Source organism: Notamacropus eugenii, chromosome 6 (genome assembly GCF_028372415.1).
Source record: "Notamacropus eugenii isolate mMacEug1 chromosome 6, mMacEug1.pri_v2, whole genome shotgun sequence".
Classification (NCBI taxonomy): Eukaryota; Metazoa; Chordata; class Mammalia; order Diprotodontia; family Macropodidae; genus Notamacropus; species Notamacropus eugenii.
In genome coordinates this window covers 175,403,410-175,422,877 of record NC_092877.1, presented here as the reverse complement: position 1 = coordinate 175,422,877, position 19,468 = coordinate 175,403,410, and the positions used below count along the sequence as shown (strand labels likewise).

The window sequence follows — 19,468 nt, the reverse complement described above, 5'->3', positions numbered from 1 at the left end:
AATAGGCATAAGTAATAGCAGCTAGCTATGTACAATCTTATTATATTTCTTTAGGTACAAATACATACATCCTTGAAGAAAATACTAGAAGACACTGCTGTATGTAAGTTGTGTTTTTTTTATGTACTTGGCTTATTAGTACTAATATAATTCTATATATATATGTGTGTGTGTGTGTGTGTGTGTGTGTGTGTGTGTGTGTGTGTGTGTGTGTGTGTGTGTAAGATATCTAGAACATTTTGAGAATTATTTTTAATTGAGAAAAATGATTATACTTGAACTTGGATAATAACAGGAAGGGGTGAAGCCAAGATATCAGAGTCCAATACAGCCTAAACCTCCTCCAAGCAAACCTATGAAGTGTACCAAACTGAATCCTGATTAGAAAAATCCAGAAAAAAAAGGTTCTGCCAAAGTCAGCATAGACACACAGAACAAAACACAGATACTAGAGATAGGATTATACCAGGAACAGGCCACATGAAGCACTCCAGAGCCCAGGACAAAGCTGTGCACCAGGGAAAGAGGTTTCAGATTTATAGCGGAGCACCCCCATAACTATCATGGGGCACTGGGACAAGTGCAAACTGGTAGTTTTGTCCCCCACCAGGCAGTTCTGGGTTACAGATCAGGACAGACTTATGAGCTCTTAGGGGAAGAGTCCTTACTCCTTAGAGAGACCTGGGCAGTGTACCAAGAAAAAAGGAAGTTCAAAAGCCAGGAGCAGAGCAGCCCAAAGACTACTACAAAGGAGTAAAAAGGGTAGGAATGCCAGACCAAAGGGGGAGTCTACAGTTTCCTAAAAGAACCAAAAGACCTTTCCAGCAGGCTACTAGGGGCTGAGTTCAACAGCATTCTATTGTTACTAAGACTGAAACCAAAGTCAGGAATTTTCAGAGATGTGGGGAGGAGATAGAGAGGTTAGTGACCAGACTTTGCAACTTTACCTTGCATTAGGCCACTTTGGTCCTGAAAGTTCAGAGGTCCCAAACTTGTGCCTGAAATCCTAGACTAAAATAATACCCAAGGCTGCAAGCAAGTAACAAAAGAACCAGTTCAAACCAAACATCAAATCTGAAGTAGACTAAGAGCAAGCTAAAAAAGGATAAAGGAAATATGTCTCCTCTAAACTCTATCGTCAGGGGTCAAAGAAATCTGTTCAGACAAGTTATATCATAATGATCTTACAGCAAAAATGGGAAGAGAGGACACCAGGAATTCACTGATAGAAGGGAAAGAAAATGAAAGTGAGAGGAAATTATCTCATAACAGGGGTGCACAAGAAGATATCTATGCAAACAAGGCAAAGGGGGCAGAGAGGGAAATGCAAAGGAGAGGTCTCATTTTCACCTGAACTACTTAAAGCCAGAATGTATGTGTACACACTCACACACACACAAACACAACAGGAAAATAAGAGGGAAAGGAGAGAGGAAGGAAGGTAGGGGTGTTAGAGGATGAGTGGATTAAAGCAGGCATTACTTTTAAGCAAAACAAACTCTAACTAAGGATGTACAAAAATATTGACAGATCTTTTTGAAGTAACAAAAATGGGAATCTCAGGAGTGTTCATAAGCAGGGGAATAAATGAACAAGTTGTGGTATATAAATGTGATGGAATGCTGTTGAGCTCTAAGAAACAATTCAGTAAAAACAAACAACTTTGGAAGAATTAGGAACTGTTGTCCATGTTATGATAAACCATAAGCCCAGAGGGCTAATGATAAAACATTCTACTGGTCTCCTGATAGAGACAAAGAATTCAGAGTATAGAAGAGATGATGGCCATGTGGAGATTTGTTTGGTTTGACTATATGTGTGTGCGTATCTATATATATGCATGTGCATGTATATGTGTATACGTGTGTGTATAGAGATACATCGATATGTATATGCATACATATACATGTATGCATATATATATATTTGCAATAGGTTCTGTTTTTCTTTAGTTATCAGTGAGGTGGGTAAGAGAAGTTTTGAGGTCAAAGGGCAAGAAGACAGAATTTTTGATACTTAAAAAATTTTTTTAAAAAAGAATCACAAGATTTTGATCTACCACTTATCTACTAATTCATTCAGAATCTGAGACTGGATGTTTCCAATACAGTATTGTTTCCAGCCCTATAATTCTGATACTATCCTATCAGTTTTGTTCACATTTTACAAAAATCTTATAGCCCCAGGGAGGGTATACCTATTTAATAAGATCTTTATTAACACTGAAGGTAAGAAAAGGGTTATATTTTGGATTATTCTCAAATGTACTTACTTATTATCAGGCTTCTCTTTTAACAAATGAATATAGTTTACTATCACTCTAAGCACACTTGAAATACTGCTGGTCTAAATTTATCTGAAGCAATTTCTTCTTCCAACCTCTCTGGAAAGATTATTTTGTAATCAAATGCATCTCACTGTAGCCAAGATTTTCAGACAAACAGGCATTTATAAGGAACTCTAAATGAGAAATATCACATGACTACAACACAAGAAAAAGGTGTAATTAGGGAAACCAAGTCTTTGGTTTTGGAAATCTTCGTATTCTAAACCACAAATGACTTCAGTTACTTTAAATACTTTGGAGAAACAAACCGGAGAGAGAAGTGATTGATCTTTTTAGTGGCTATTTCTTCTTGTTTTATGCTAAGATTTTTGCCTTATTGGAGCTTGTTTAGACTAAGCCTAGCACTTCTGTCACATATTTTCCCAATATGAAATTGAGCTTTTTTAAATACTTTAAAGTTCTTAAATTCCCTCTTCTTAGTAATTGTTTGCACATTTAAGTAGGCAACAATTCACATGTAGCTCTCCTTTATGTCATCCCCCATCTAGAGATAAACGTACACTTCTCCAATAAATTATTTCATCTTGTTTCTACTCTTTAAACTATCTCTTTAGATTCTTTTTCTTGTCTAGCAATTAAGTTCAAAGTGAAAATGTTATTTCAGCCATACCTATGTAACATTCGTTGGGACACAGTTTCCCTTTTCAATCATTAACTAATCACTAAATACACATTATAACAACACTGGCCATTCTAACGTAACATAACACTGGAAATCCGAATCTAATTTTGCTGCACACTCATCATTACTTGTTTTTCTCCTTTGCTCACCCTCGATCCTTCCTATTTGTCCCCAAGGTCCTTTCTGTATTACTGCTTTCCAGGTTTCTCCTACTTAAAAATCTGGATTTCTGATTATTTCCCTAAAGACAATTTTCATATATGTTTCAAGTAAACTAGTAGTTTTCTTCCTGTGTAAATTTTTACTTTGATTTTTGTTATTATTTTTAAACTCTTTTGTAGTTATGACATGTTCTGCATTTACATTATACCATGTCTTTATTCCTCTGTTTCCCATTAACAAAGATGTTAAATCATGGTGTACTTAAAAGTGATCTCTAGACATCTCTCGCAAAATTGTTACATTTCCATCTATGATTGCCCACGGGTATTACAACTTCTTAACAAGATATTTCACTTCAGCAGTGTGAAAATAGAAAACAGCAAACCTCAGATTGTCTTTTAAATGCTATATGTTCTCTTCTATCCAGGATAAATCTTAAGAGCTTGAAATGCATGTAAAAACTTAAATGAAGGAAGCAAACTTATGACATCACAGATCTGTAAAATAAGTATTGATATAGAATATATACAACATATATAAATATATTCAGAAAAGGAAAACAAGAATAAAAGCTCATGGTTTATCAAGGATTTGTAAATGTCACTGCTTTACAGTAATTGGCTACTATATTTAAAATACCATTACATATAATTATACTGCATTTTAGTTATTTTTTATAAGGAAACAAAATGCCATTAAATACTCTGCATACACTTTAAAACATATATGTAATGTGCATACGTAATTAGCATTTTAGATAACTGACAAAAATTAAATCAAAATAGAGCTACTAATTCATACTTAGAGAAAGCTAATCAAAAGATACTATGATTTCGACCATATCTATATCTGCCATGGATAATCACTGTTAAATTAGGATCTCTCTGCTGAAGCACATATGTAGATATATGTATGTATATATAAAATAGCCACTTCTTTGTAAGTCACAAATATTTCTTATTTTGAAGTGCTCATGGGAAACTCACACCTGCCACCTTTAAAACTTTCTCATTAGAGACCTCGCTGAAATCTCAAGAGTGCTGCAATTAGTTTCTTTATCAAACAAACAAAAATACTGAATAAATGTTGTAAAATATATTTGCCTAGATAGAACCCTGAATATGATCTGGAAATCTATTAATCTGATTGATGGATTTCTCAAAATCTAGACAAATTATGTCAAGTATTTATTGAGATTTTAGTAAATTTTATACCTTTTTTCCATTTCATTTTTACCTGGCAGATGCAACAATTAAAATTTACTACTTCACTATAAAAAGGTAGGAATCGATTAAACAATTCTTTCTTAAAAAGGCCTGACATGCATAGATCAAATCTGCAAACTAGTGAAACTAACCTGAAGACCTTTTTTGTCTACCTTTTCCCCTTTTCCATTAAAAACAAAAGCTATTAATCACCAGATTTCAAAGGCAGCTGACTGATGCTATTCTCTCTGTTTTGCATTCTCACTAATGCATAGCTCCATGAATAACTCTCAAGTCTTATTATTTCTCTGAGTGGACAGACTCTTGCAATCTCCCTTCAACATCCCTCCTCCCCTTAATCCTTGCAAAGACTTTTAGAGGATGGCTGAAAGAACACATCATTGATTAAAACAAAAGTTTGGGTTTTCCTAAGAAAAATGGGAACAAAGTGGACATATTAAAGACAAGTCATGATTCACAGCCTGCACTGTGCTTTGTCCCTTATGCCTTATCTCAATGAACTCTTTAGTTTGACTGTTGGATAAGAAAAGACTAAACCACTGAATTTCTCCTAGCAACCAATGTCAGTCAAGGAAAAAGGCGTGTCTGCTCCAAGACAGAATGGAAAAATTGGGAGTCATACAAAGCTAAACACATGTTCTTTTGTATCTGATTCCAAATTGATTATTTGTCAAGAAAAAAAGGGCTCAATGTTAAACAAATATGCTTCATGTAACCGTCTATAATCCCTAAATATTGGTTTGTCAACTTTGATATTTTGTTTTTCACAATCATTCCAATCTCCCTTCAAACACTGACAGTTTTTTCCCAATATTTTTCAGTTTCTTACTTTCCTGAGTCTCTCTCTTTCAACCTTGTTATGCCTCAGTTTACTCAATTGTAAAATAAGAGGTTTGGATTAGATAACTTCCAATTCTAGAGCAAAGGTTCTAATGATCCTTGCACTCACCTCACTCTACATTCAATTTCAAAATTTAGAGATAGTCAGATTTTGCATTTTGTATGTTATCCTTTCATGACTCACATTCCAAAGTCTGGGAACTTTATCCTTTTGGAAGCTAAACTGAAAAAGAAGTTACTTATATCATCTTAGGTGTATTCCAGGTTTAGAAGGTTAAGAAAATGAAAACAAGCTCATAGAAGGAAAAGCTAAACAAATTTATTGTTCAGACTTTCACACAGATACATCTATTGTCTGGCTCTAAAATTTTTGTTGATTGTTTCCTAAAAGCTGTCTTATGAGCACTGCAGGCATTGTAAATCAAAAAGCAAATATAAAGACAAAGAGTAAATACTTACATGTGTCTCTTTTTTTATAAAAACTACATTTCATAAAAATAGAAGTTATCAATTGTGACAAGTGGGAAGGCAACTTAGAAATTCATTCCTCTTCTGCAGCCACATGTAGGCAAAAAATAGCCACATGCTCAAAAACTGTCCCTACATGTCATATATATTCATCTTCTCTTTCAGAATTGAAGATTATTTTATACAGACATTCAACTAATACCGACTTAACTGAAACATTTAAAAACGTATTTAACCACAAAATCATCCATATGTATTTTCAGAGTCAATACACATCAAAGTTTTTCATAAGTCTTTCCAGACAATATTACACAGTTCCCATTGTAATATGAAGTTCTTCAAAAACTACATTGAATGTTACCCCGATGTTCCATACACTAGCAAAATACTTTGTATTCCTTAATTCTTATCATTTTCATAACAATTTTTAAAACTAATTCTGGGACTCTTAAATGAACTCTCATATCCGGTTTACATGAATAAAACGCCAATGGATATAGTAGCTATCTGACATTACCTTTTTAAAAGATTACAATCTTTCTACTCAGTTTTTTCAACAATCAATGCCCATGATTAACAGAAGTAAACTTTAGAGATTTCTATATTTACCAACCTACTGTTATCATTTTCATTTCTGTGGTAGGTTTTATTTATTTCCATGATGTTCTGATTCATGACAGAAATATTACTGAAAAGCTGTACTTGTGTTATTAATGCAGATATAACTGAGTGCAAATTGTATAACTCTGTATAAGTCCAAAGTAAAAGAAGATTCTCTCAAACTAAGAATTCCTTTCTGTCTCTCAGAAAAAATATTGCATTTAAATCAGTTGGTCAGAATTGGACAGCATTCTTCAGGGTAGATAATTTGTTGCATTTTAAAAGGGTGGGGTAAGATGATCTCTGAATAATATCGCAGCTACTTATGGACATGCTCTAGGTTGCTAGATTCATCCTGGGTTGATCGGCATTTAGTATTACTGTGAAAATTATGTTCTGCAACTATTGTAATTGAGAGCAAGAAATTGAAAGCAGGCCTCTGGGTCAGGAAGATATGGATTCAAGTTCCGCCTCGGACAAATATTAGTCATGTGATCCTGGGCAAGTCAGTGAATGCCAGATGGTACCAATATGCAGTGGTTCACAAAGTTCCTCAGAGGGAATTCCCCATAATGATGAAATCACTGATTGGATAAAGAAGCAGAGAGGGGAAAGGGGACAGACTGTTTACCTGGGATTATTACTTAATTCTTTTTGGGGGATTGGTTACTATTTGGTAATAAACATTTAGAAATATAACAGAGTGAAAATCTTATACTAAAGAAATCTCCTTTGCATAACTTTTTTTGTAAAATAAGCATGTCTATTCTACTCTCATCACTTTTATACATTTTAAATTATTACAAACAAGGCAAAGATTTTAGATAAATAACCACAAACTGAACCTGGCTTTAAGTGTGTGTTCTGATTTCAACTTGAAAATTGGATAATTAAAAAACCTGAATTCCACTCTCAAGCTGAATTGTCAAGCTTATTTCCAAAAATCCTGGGAATGTAAGCTAGGCAATAAGGTCCCACATGAACCAGAACCAATGAGAAGAAAAAAAGAATTGTTCTCTAAACCTTGATGAATCAAAACGTTTGTTTTGCATAACGTTCTAGTTACACTAGCAATAAAGCAATCACTCCAGGCTGTAAGGCAGCTGAGCAATTCTGCCCAAACCTGTTGCTTTTTCAGCATTAAATTTTAAAATATTCCATTTATCCTACAAAGAAAACAAAAGCACAGTTGATTATTAATTAATGAAAATGGGCTCAGGTCACATGTTAATGTTAGGCAGCCCACACCATGGGTTTTGTATATGCAAATTCCCAAAAGACTATAATTTCTACCAAACTATAGTTTTAAGTAATTTCTCTAACACCAACATTCTTCTCCCTTATATTTTATTGGGAAAAAAAGATATGGCAAGGTGGGAAATTTAAACTGACCTATGTATTTTAGGAAACTTTCCTCCCACCATTCTCAAATCTCAAAATACCACACTACCTTAAGATCTTTTACAATCAAACAAACCAAAGATTATTTGTTCCCTCTCTTAAAAATCCATCACAAATAAAAAACAAATCAGACAAGATTGTGAAAATACAAAAAAGAGAGGTTGAACCAAAGTAAAGAAAGATTGATTAGACCAATAGTGGCTAAAGGTTAATAAAAACACTTTCTTCTTTATAATACATGAAGTCTACTAACTATAGTACTGTAGACATATACAACATAGTACTATAGTGTATATATATATAAATATACATATATATGTATATATGTGACAGCAATATATGTCATATACTTTCTATACTACAGTATATATACATATAGTATATATGCCACATGGTGTGTACGTAGAAACTATATATACCATGATATATACCATATATATAACACATATTGTATACATTTAGCATAGTACGTGCTATATATACTATGTAAAGTATGTACTATAGTATATACTATATATGGTGCTACAGTATATCTACTACACTCTACACTATATATAGTACTATAGTGTATGTTTATATATATGAATATATATATATACATGTATACACACCCATATACATACATACATATATACTATAGGACCATGATGTATATATATATATAGTACTATAGTATTATAGTAGACTTTATATATTGTAAAGGATAAAGGATTTTCATATAGTACTATATGTAGCACATATGATAGTATAGTACATACCGTATACTGAAGTACTTTGCCAATAAGAACTATTTTTTTATGTAAAATTGACACAAAAAATTGAGTTTATTTGAGCATGTTTCAATGGCTAATACAGTGTATCTTTTATGTCGCACATTTAATCCTTTCTATCCTGATACCAATAATTTGGGAACATATTTGTCCTGTAATTACTATCTGAATCATCAAGAATCAAAAGAATCTAAATCAGTAACATTAAGAATTCATCATGCTTAAACACCAAATGGCAAACTATGTTCTGCATAGAATGAAGAATATCATAGAAGAAAGTCCGAGTTCCCTCATCTGGCATTCAGGACTTCAATAGCTTCAACCCACCTTTCCAGTTTTATCTTCTCCACTTTTCATTGGTTGCCCCCTTGCTTTGAAAATCCTGCTTGCTCACTCTACTTCTTAGAATTTCTTTATTCTTTCAAAATTGCTTAAGTGCAACAGGAAACTTTTCCTCATACTCACAGGTGCTTGTGCCCTAACTCCTCAAATTATCTCCCATCACATATTAAATAATATTAGAAATCACTAAAAATCAGGTCTCCTGCATGGCTCCTTCCATGGCACGAAGCTATTGGTTGCTCATTCTTCAATATCTGGAACAATGGGTTTATACAGAATCACATCCTTTAGAGTTAAAAGGAATCAGAGATTATTTGGCCCAGCCCATATCCAAAAAGAATTATCAATATAACATGTCTGATAAGTGTTTATCCAATCTCTGACTGAAAACCTGCCATGTGGGGGAAGCTGACACCTGCTGAGGCAGTTCATTTCACTTTTGGACAACTTTTATATTTAGAAAAATTTTTCCCAACATCAAGACAAAAAATTGTTCTGGATTCTATGCTTTGAGGTCAAACAGAACAAGTCTAATTCTTTTTTCCAGGTGACACCCCTTTATCCACTTGGAGTCAGGTATCACATTCCAGTAGATCTCACTTCTCCAGACTAAATATTTGCATTTCCTTCAGCTAAATCATATGACACTAACTCAAGGCCTTTCTTCATCCTGAGAATCTGTTCTTCAGCTTATCAACATCTTTCCTAAAGTATAATTCCAAAACCTGAAAACAAAACTCTGGATATGGCCTGACTGAGAAAGAATACAGTTTGGATTATTAATACTTTATTCTTTGAAGGTATGCTTCTCACAGCAGCCCCAAAACACCCTAGGTTTTTTGGGTATTTAGCTAAGGAACTATTAATAACCATAGTGGTTTTCAGGCATCTGACCACACCTTCCCATCTTGTACCAAGTTTTCAGGTAAATCACTATCTACTCCCCATCTTGTACACAGTTACTTTTTAAAATAAAATTAAATTAAAATTCTTATTAGATTTCATCTTATTAGATTCAACACAGTATTCTAGTTTGTTGAGATCCTTTTGACCCTGACTCAGTTTATTCATTGCGTTGTCATCCTTCCCAGTTCTATGTGATGTGAAAATTTAATGATTATGCTTATTATTCCTTTAGACAAATCACTGATAAAAATGTTAAGCACTCACAGCCAAAAACAGACTCTTAAATACTCCAATAGAGACCTGCCAAGTTGAAATTAAATCTTAAATGACTATTCTTTATTTCAACCAGCCTCAAATTTATGAGATTATACTAATGTATACTCATACATTTCCATATTTTCCCCCCAAAATGAGATATTTCATGAAATACTTCACTAATATATAGGTAAACTACAACTACAACATTCCCCCAATTCTCTAGTTTATTAACACTGTCGAAAAAGTAAATAAGGTTAATTTCATGGGACCTGTTGTTAATGAAGCCATTGCTTCTTTTTTCCATATGTTTTTACTATCTCTCTCTGGGCTAATTTGTTCTAGAATTTCCCAAGGAATCAAAGTAAAGCCAAGCTCAATGACCTATTTTTTACAAACTTTCTTTTTTCCTTTTTTTTGAAAAATAGGACCTTTTCTTTTCCTTTTCTACCAACATTCTATGCTACATTAGCAGGTAGAAAAGAGCCTTTCAAAGTCAACATGGTACCAACTGGCTGGTGGAAAACTGAATCTTGAAAAAATCAAGGAAGTCATTTATTTCAAAAGATTCATATCTGACTCACTACTTGGCTACTTGCACCAAGTGGTAGATTTTTGGAGGAATGTGATAGGTAGGGGAAAATGGAACAATATTCATAACTATTATCCAAAGGATATGGTATAAGTTATCATCAGCTTTCTAGAGAAATGGAAAAATGATTGTCTGCAATGAAGAAATTAGTCTCATATATAGATTCTTTATCTTATGAAGATAACTCATTAAGGCAGAAAGAGTCTATTCCTTTGATCACAGTGAGGCAATGAAGGAGTTAGTACCTTTTTTTGCATACATCTTCTTATTGGTACTACAAATTGGAAACTTGTCTCTTTTATTCCATTTCCTTTGGCACTTTGATGTATTTGTGAGTTCATAAATGAGCTCTTCTTCAAATGACATAGATCACAAACCACTGACGCATGTTCATTCTTTGTGGCACTAGTCTTTGAGTTCCTAGCAGACTGTCTGCAATTATGGCAGACTTCTTGTAGTTTTCTTGACATGATGTGGATAATGCTAAAGCTTTTTAAATTATGGAAACACATAAAAAAGACTCCCTTCAATTTAATTTTTAAAGTTTATAGCCATGAAATATAACTCCGACCTGACACCAACTGGAATTATAAGTTACTTCTGCCCTCTACCTTTAACCTAGGGGTAAAGTGCAGAATATTAAAGAAAGATTAGCCAAGAGAAGGCTTAGGGAACCTTCTCCAGGTTATAACTATTGTACATAGTACTCTACTGATCTGTTCACTCAAGGGTTGACTTAGAAGCCAAACTATGGAATCTCCTGAAAAGGGCTTTAATTATCCATATGAAGACAAAATGGCCACCATAGCAGTTTGTCAGTCAACCAAATAGCATTTAAGCACTTAATAAGCGTAAGGCACTGTGTTAAGTGTTAGGGATACAAAAAAGGACAACAGTCAAGATACCTGCCCTGAAGGAGCTCACATTCTAATGGAGGAGGACAGGTCAGACTTGAGCTTTAAATAGTGTCCAATAATGCCAAGAAATAACTGGAAAAGTAAACAACACTCAGAGTATTCCTCAGCCATGACAAAATACCTCAAAGAAGGATTCTTCTCTATGAGGAGAGAGGAAGGGGTCGTGAGGGATTCCTGACTTTGATGATGATAGCAAAGAGTAATGAAGTGCTAGAACGGGGATTCAAGAATGAGGAAGAATAAGAAAAAATAATTTATGTCTTCAAAAGTAAGGAAAATGCAAATTTACTAAGGAATGTGAATAAGTAATTTTAGAGTAACCAGAAAACCTAGAGACCATGGCATGTTTTAATAGAAGTTAATAGCTTTCATTAGAAGTTGTTTTCCAAATATTAATATTCTGACTTCATTATTGAGACATAATTTTGAAAAAGTATACAGTACCTGTTATCCCAGAATAGGAACAGAAGTATCTACAACTTTCAGCATAAAAGGGAACCCAGTAAGTCAAATGGTTCATAAATAATGATCTGTTGTTAACCAGTGGTTGCAATATCTGCAGTGTGGTCTGTGCACTGGAATTGAACAGTAATCATGTTTGCAATATGAAAATACTTAACTTTTGAAAATCTAGGACAGATTCATTTATTCATAGTTATATATGATATCATCCAGTGTCTCATGAAAAATGTGTTATTATTTCCAGTGAGCAAATCAACCAACTGGGACAAGTAATGAAGGAGGTCTGTAAAACTTTTTGGCCCATTAAAAGGGCCAAAGATTGAAAATAATTAAGAACCACTGGACTAGTCCATCTGAATGTCTCTAGGCAAGCATAAATTCAAGTCATCTTATAATAATAGTTCACTGCTTTACTAATTTATCAATTTTGTAGAATGTCTATTTTTAGTCATATTTCTTTCTCTTTGCAAGAGGATGAGGCTAATGTAAATATATAAACATGTAAATTCTGGTCTTTAAGCTCCCTAAAAATGTTATTCCCTAAATTTCCTTAATTTTCACAAGCTCACACCAGAATTCTCTGTGCCCATACTCGTAAGTATAGCAAAAGGTAACAAAGGCCTTCTATTGCTGAAACAAATGATTGGCAAAATCTAATTTGGATTTTACTGAAGCTAGAGAATATACTCCTAAAGAAAGGATGCCTTTTTAAAAAAATCAAGAATGTACTAGGTTTTATATTTCCAGTTATTTCTCCCAGATTTCTTCCTTTTTTCAAGTGTTGCTCATGCTTCTAAGGACAAAACAACAGGGGTGTGGTAGAGGGAATAAAAAATGGAATTTTATATGCATATATGTATATGCCCTACTTTGAAGGCTGACAAAATAACTAATAAGTACATATTTATATACTACCCCATTTAAATAACAAGATATTTTAGGATAAGATCTATAATATTCCAGACATCATATCCAGTTCACTATGGATATTCACATTTGAGATTTTAAAATATTATATAATTAAATGCCTCAGAATTAGTGAGCAGAGTTTCCATATTTATGAGATAATTTTTTAATTAAAAAAAAAATTTGCTTAGTGCCTAAGAAAGTCTTCTAGATTACAGGATCTTTCTCCATTTTGCAAATTTGGCCAACTTTTGCATATTCCACATTAATTAAAGCTTAATAAAATACAGCATAGATCATTTCATTCTGTAAGAGTAACTTTCAATTTTACCTATTTGTAATCTGGGTTTTATAATGAGTAATACGTGTCTTATAGTCAATGAATAAAAGAAGTACTTTGGTTGGCAGGTCAGCAGGGCAAGATAGAGATCCTGCATTAGAGTCAAGAAGTCCAGAATTCAAGTTCACCTCTGACATATTCGAGCTATGTGACCCTGGGCAAACTACTTAATCTTTCAATGCCCCAGGCAACATTCTAAGATTATAAACTGCAAAACTTTCCAGTGGCTGATCTGCACTAATAGAGTGAGATTTCACAACTAGTATATCCCTACATCAATGAAATCAGAAGTGTGGAGCTAACAAAAAAAATAATAATAAAATAAAATTTAAAAGACTGTCAAAGGTGGGGGGAGCGGTTAGAGGAGAAATATGCATGATACCTTTCTACAGTAATCCAAGGATAACTAAGTATATAGGTGAAATGTGTTTATGTTCTCATTGAATTTATCGTAAAAGATAATAAAAATATAGCCTTATTTAATAAATATTCTGATCTTTTATAGTAGTCATATTTCATGTTATAGATGACAACATACAGAACACTACAATGTTACACAAATATTACTGGATATTTGTATCAATTCTCATTTTAAAAAAAAGGTTACAATGATCTATGCCTAAGTTTAAAAAAAATAGAAAATGTGAAAAGGGTAAACTAAAAAAGGTATTCTTATGAAATGGTAATGGAAATCCTGCTCAGGTCTTATTTTGTGAAGGGTTCATGTTCTATTTTTCCCTCCAGAGCAGCACCAAAAGTTGAAGGCAGAGTTGTTTTGTTTTGTTTTGTTTGTGCTTACTTCAGTTTTTTTTAAGGAAAATCATGCTTTCTTGCTTATTCTCAAGAGATGAAAAAAAGACTCTGAAAAATGTTTTTAAAAAGCACATATGTTCTATAGTTTGGCAAAGTTCTACCATTGTCATACAATAAAAATGCACATATGAATAACTGCTATAAAATTGCATATAAATCTATGTGTATCTGTGTGTATCTATGTATATAATCTGTCATTTAATAAGATTAATTTTAGCATATAATACCAACATGGCCAGTATATCTTTTAGGATGGTGTACACTTCTCTAAATTTGAAATTCATCAAGAAAATGTGTTAAAGATCATTCTTCAAAGAAAGATAATAAAGAAGTAGAAATAATAGAATCTTTGGGCTAGAAGGAAAATGAGATCAATGTGAAGAGAAAACTAAAACCCAAGGAGATGAAGAGCCAAAGCACCCATTTCCCCAGCTGAATTCTTCAAGGCCAAGACAATTTTATAATTCCTTGCCGAGAAGCAAGCAAATTGCTCTTTTTACCAAAAGCCATGGCTTTCAAGTCACTTCCCCTTAGTTTGCCTATTTTCCTGTTTGGACTTTTAGTTATAACTTCATCTTCTTAACTCAACCAATAGCATCATATTACCCCACAGTGACATGGATGCCAAGAGCCAGCATCAAACTTATGATTTGCATAGCATGGCTATAAATACTTTAAAAATACACTTCTTTGCTTTCTACACATTTGAACACTAAGGTTTTGAAAAGTATTTTGACAAAGTATTTTAAAACCTTTGAATTTCTGCTCCACACATCACAGCAGATTTTCACTGTTTCATTCTGAATCTGTTCTACAATAGTAGGCAGGCAAGGGATTTGTTATATCTGATTCTTCTGACCTCCTCCCTTGTCCTATAAATGCTAAATTGGAACAAAGGTTCTAGTTACGTTTCTCATGGAGAAAAAAAAAGAATAAATTATGTCTTGCTACTGTCGTTCCAGCAAGCTAGTTAATTGCATTTGTTTCATATATCTCCAAACAGCCTGGTACATTAATTATATTCTGTAACACCAAGCTCTTCTGATTCACTCTGTCACTTCCACTGAACACTTTAATTGTATTCCTTCTAGTAACACACTTTGTTTTCTGTTTTTTTTAAACATACTGATAATTGTGTAGTCTGTACAGTTTTTATATGTACATTTCTGGTGCTGCTAACTATAAGCTCATAATTCATATGGAGCCTAATTCCATTTTCCTAAAGGCTACATTAAATCCTTTTTGCTAGGCTTACATGGCAATAAAAAAACCCACAGGATGAATCTTTACATTTCTTCATTTCAACAAGTCAAACTTATTACTGCATAACCTATGTGGACTGAAGTAAACTTACCATACTCTAACTTTAAATGATTAGTTTCAAAGCATTTCTGCCTAGAAGAGGAAAAGTCAGAAGCAAATAAAGGGAACATGCATTTGCCTCCTCTGGATGGAGCAAAAGATAAGTTGCCCATGACTGCAGACACATTCTACAATAAGTAAACTAATCTGAATCACTTCATGTGTATAGAGAGGCCTCCTTTTGCTTCAAATGCATAGGATTCCCTCACGTTGCAGCTGCCTGGAACAAAGTTTGCTCCCGCAGACGCAAAAATGGCCAGTGTCCCAGAAAGTGAATGAAGTCAGAATATAAGAGGTATTGCAAAGTTAAAATGGAAACTTAAAAGAGAATATTAGGAATTTGGAGCCACAATAGGTCCCAGAGGCAGCTATTTTTCATGAATGTCAAAAGATGATATAAAACATTACAATGCACATTATACAACATTGATAATCATAGTACATAGAATTCAAGTTTTTATCACAGCATGCCATACTCCTGCTTCTTCATCCTTTTTTTGCCAATAAGAAACGTATAGCCTACTGGTTCTACTATGTCAATATCAACTTCTCTTTAGTCCCTTCATTTCAAAAAACTGCTCAGAAAATCAAATCTGAACAACAAAAGACATAAAAACCTAAGCAACACTATTAGCTCCTTGACAGATTGACTCAATCTAAAGAGAGACACCTACAGCACCTGTTCAAAATACCCATTGTCTTTGAACACTCCCAGCTAAGCTTTCCCTATTAGCTAGCCTATTTTCCTGCTAGCCCACTGCCCTCCTGTTTCACAGACACAGAAGACTCTCCCTACTTTTTACAGTTTTCTCCATAAACTAAATTCTAAAAGCTAATTCCATAGCGTATGTGCATTCTTCAAGACACAGGTGATATTGATCATCTAGATGTCTGTTCTCCAATTCCTAACTCATGTTTACCATCTTCTGAAATGGCAATTACCATATTTGATAAGCTGATTCTCTAAACAAAAGTTCAACCACTAAATCACAGAAAATAATGTTAAACCAAATGGCATCTGCTCATATCTGAAAGACTTACTCTGACATTTCTGTTTTCTAACCATACTAATTAATTACTATTTGGAGTCACTTAATCAAATTTTTGTAAACAGGAAAAAAAACCTTGTCACAAACATACTTTCAGCAGTTTCAGAAACAAAAGAAAAACCAAGTTCCCCTTCAAATCTCCCCCCAAAAGCTCTTGTACCCACACTACATGCTTTAATTGAAACAAATCTATTTAAGATGCTGTTACGTTATTTTACATATGTCTCCTATTAGGCTCAAAGAAGAACTACTCTACAAAAAAAATAAATAAATAAATTTTGGTTGAGGGTTTTAAACTTACCATAAACCTGAAAATATACAAATCCACAGAGGAGGAGTTGTGTAAACATTAGCAGACACATTCTGACATATTAAAAATGATCCAGTTTGCTTAAAATACCAATCCCAGAAAGCAAAAGTAGAAAAATGAGTATCCTGTTCAAAAAGAGGTAGGTCAACTTTAGACTTCCCTGGAAGCTAATTAAAGGGCAAATCTCAAGATCAAAAGATGTTGGAAAGGTCTTGAATAGGGCACATTTAGATGCATCCACATTAACAGAGGGAATTCCAAAGGCTGCTTCCTAAATTCCCACCAAGCCACCTCAGGTAGAGGAATTATCCAAGTGTGTCTAAAACCCAGTTCTTCGAATCCATTCAATCCAAAGCCAAGTTCTTTCTTCAGAAACCAAGAAGAAAATGGAAGAAAGGGACCTGATTACTAGAAATTTTTCCAAAAACTTGCCATCACATTGCCGAAAAACCTTGGGCTTGACCTCTTCTTTTCTTCCCACCCTCCTTCTTTCTCATCCACATGAGCTCCACGTCCAGTCTCGCTGCTGTGGTATGGTTTGGGGATTTTGTTTTGGTTTTGGTTTTTACTTAACTTCCATAATAAGAATGTGACAAGGCAACATTTTTGGCAGGAGGGCTTGACTTAGGTTTTTTTTTTGTTCCTAGGCAACCTTTCTCCCACCGTTTTGCCCTTTTCCAAAAGAAAGTGAACAAGATTCAGAGAAGAAAAATAAAAAAAAAAGAAAGAAAGAAACTGAGGTCTGTAACTCTCAATACGACGTTGCAGGAGGGAGGGAGGAAAAAGTGAGTGGCAAGGCTCGGGCTAATGCCGGCTCTGCCCCGCAGCCGCCGCCGCAGCCGCCGCCGCCGCCGCCGCCGCCGCCGCCGCCGCTGTGCGATTGTGAATGGGAAGGGCTCACTGGAAGGAGCTGCACTGGATGTGTGTGTGTGTGTGTGTGTGTGTATGTATGTCTGTGTGTGTGCCTGTATGTCTGTGTGTGTGTGTGTGTGTGTGTGTGTGTGTGTGTGTGTGTGTGTGTGTGTGACCGCGAGCGCCTCAGGAGGAGATGGAGAGCCCAGCGCAGCGCCGTCCAGCATCCGCCGCCGCTCCTGCAGCAGACCCAGCCCTGAGGCCCCGGGACCGGGCGCCCTTCTCCCTTCTCCCTTCGCCGCCGCCGCTACACCGGCTGGAGGAGGCAAAGGCGGGAGAGGAGCCGAGGAGTGACAGCAGCTTGGAGACCGTGGGCCGGGGGAGAGAGAAGAAGGGCGTGGACTCCCGGGGATCTCGGCTGGAGAGGGGGAGGGAAGAGAAGGATGGGAGTGGATAAGGGAGAAGGGGGGTAATCTAGGAGGCAGCTCGGCTGGGGTGACACCCAATGCCTTCCTTCCTCAGTCTCCTCCCTTCGCCAAACCTCGCCCCGCTTCTGCTGGGGAAAGGTAGAACTGACGTGGCTGCTCCGAGCTGCTCCTGCCAGGGGCAAGTCAATTTCTCGGGGAAGCGTCCCTCTCTACCTGTACATTTCACACACGCGCGCGCACATACACACATGCACACACACACACGCACATACATACACACATACACATGCACATACACACACGCAACCTTCGTCCCTTCCCCCATTAAAAAAAAAAATCTGTAAATATTCCAGCTTTGATTTTAGGTAAGATCCATTGGTCCTAGCCCGCATACTTAGGTGGGCGGGAAATGAAAGGGTTCTAGGTCCTCTCGTGTTTAGTATTTGCCTTACGACCCTTGAAGAGTGAGTTTAAGGGAGATCACTTCTGTGATCCAAAGGCTTATTTAAGAAAAAGAAAAATATTCCAGGAAAGAGGAAAATGCAGAAGTTGGAAGACACCTAAATGTTTCTTCATCTTGAGATATAAACCTCAAAATTCAATTTGTAAAAGGTCTGAAATCTGGGGGAATTAAGCTAAAAATCAGGTTGAGCCCTTAACTGCTACAACTAATGAAAACCAAAAATGGAAAGAGTGGGGGATGGGGAAGCTGTAATTAAAATAAGGTTAAAAAAAAAACCACACCAAATAAATCTACTGGAAGATCAAGGAAGGACACATTTAGATCAAAGAGATCGGAGCATACCCAGGGTCTTTAGTGTAAATAGCGTGGATGAGAACACGTGTGATCACAGGCTAGCTGGTAGCTGTTTGATGCTTGTGCTGGCGATTAGACAGTAGGTTACAAGAACACACACAGGTCTGTGAGCCAAGTGTATTAGAGAGTGAATCTTTAGTTCCCCCTACTGGAACACAGTAGGAAAAATATTTTATACGTGAGGAATAGCCTCTTGTTTGTGTATTTCTGGTACTATTTGAATTTCATTTTTAAGTTCCATATCACCTTATTTATGTAATTCATCTGCATTACCTACTATTTCTAAGGACAATAGCTTGTCAATTTCAGACTGACACAGTCTTTCTGGCATAAAATATTAACCAAACCATGAATTCCATAACCCACAGTTCTCTAAAAAGAAATACTATCTTCTTAAGCAATTCATATGTAATGGTTTTGGAATATGAATTCCTTGATTGTGTCTTATATAATGTGAGAGTGAGGTAGGAAAGACTGAAATGGTCTTAATTCTGGTCACAGGTGATAGTATACTCATCACAGAAAAACACCTGGAATGTAAACAGAACAGGAAGTGGTTGGTTGTCTTGGTAGACATTTGGTACATATCCCAGAACTGAGTATATAAACTGTACTTTCTGGGTGGTCTGGGTTGGCTTGATATACAGCAGAGTGTAATAGTGTAGACCAAGTTAAAAGACA

The 19,468-nt window shown here is 35.2% G+C and overlaps 1 protein-coding gene across 15 annotated transcripts in view; it reads right to left on the bottom strand.

Moving 5' to 3' along the window:
• ROBO2 (roundabout guidance receptor 2) overlaps positions 1-18,052 on the bottom strand; it is an 820,467-nt gene extending 802,415 nt beyond the window's left edge. For 4 of the 15 annotated variants that reach the window (XM_072621616.1, XM_072621613.1, XM_072621611.1 and 1 more), the window contains exon 1: positions 16,682-18,052. In XM_072621616.1, coding sequence (XP_072477717.1) covers positions 16,682-16,742 — 61 coding nt within the window. In that variant the 5' untranslated portion in view covers positions 16,743-18,052. The remainder of the gene's footprint in view (positions 1-16,681) is intronic. The other 11 variants (XM_072621615.1, XM_072621621.1, XM_072621617.1 and 8 more) reach the window with 5 other exon arrangements.
• Between the last annotated feature and the right edge of the window lie 1,416 nt (positions 18,053-19,468).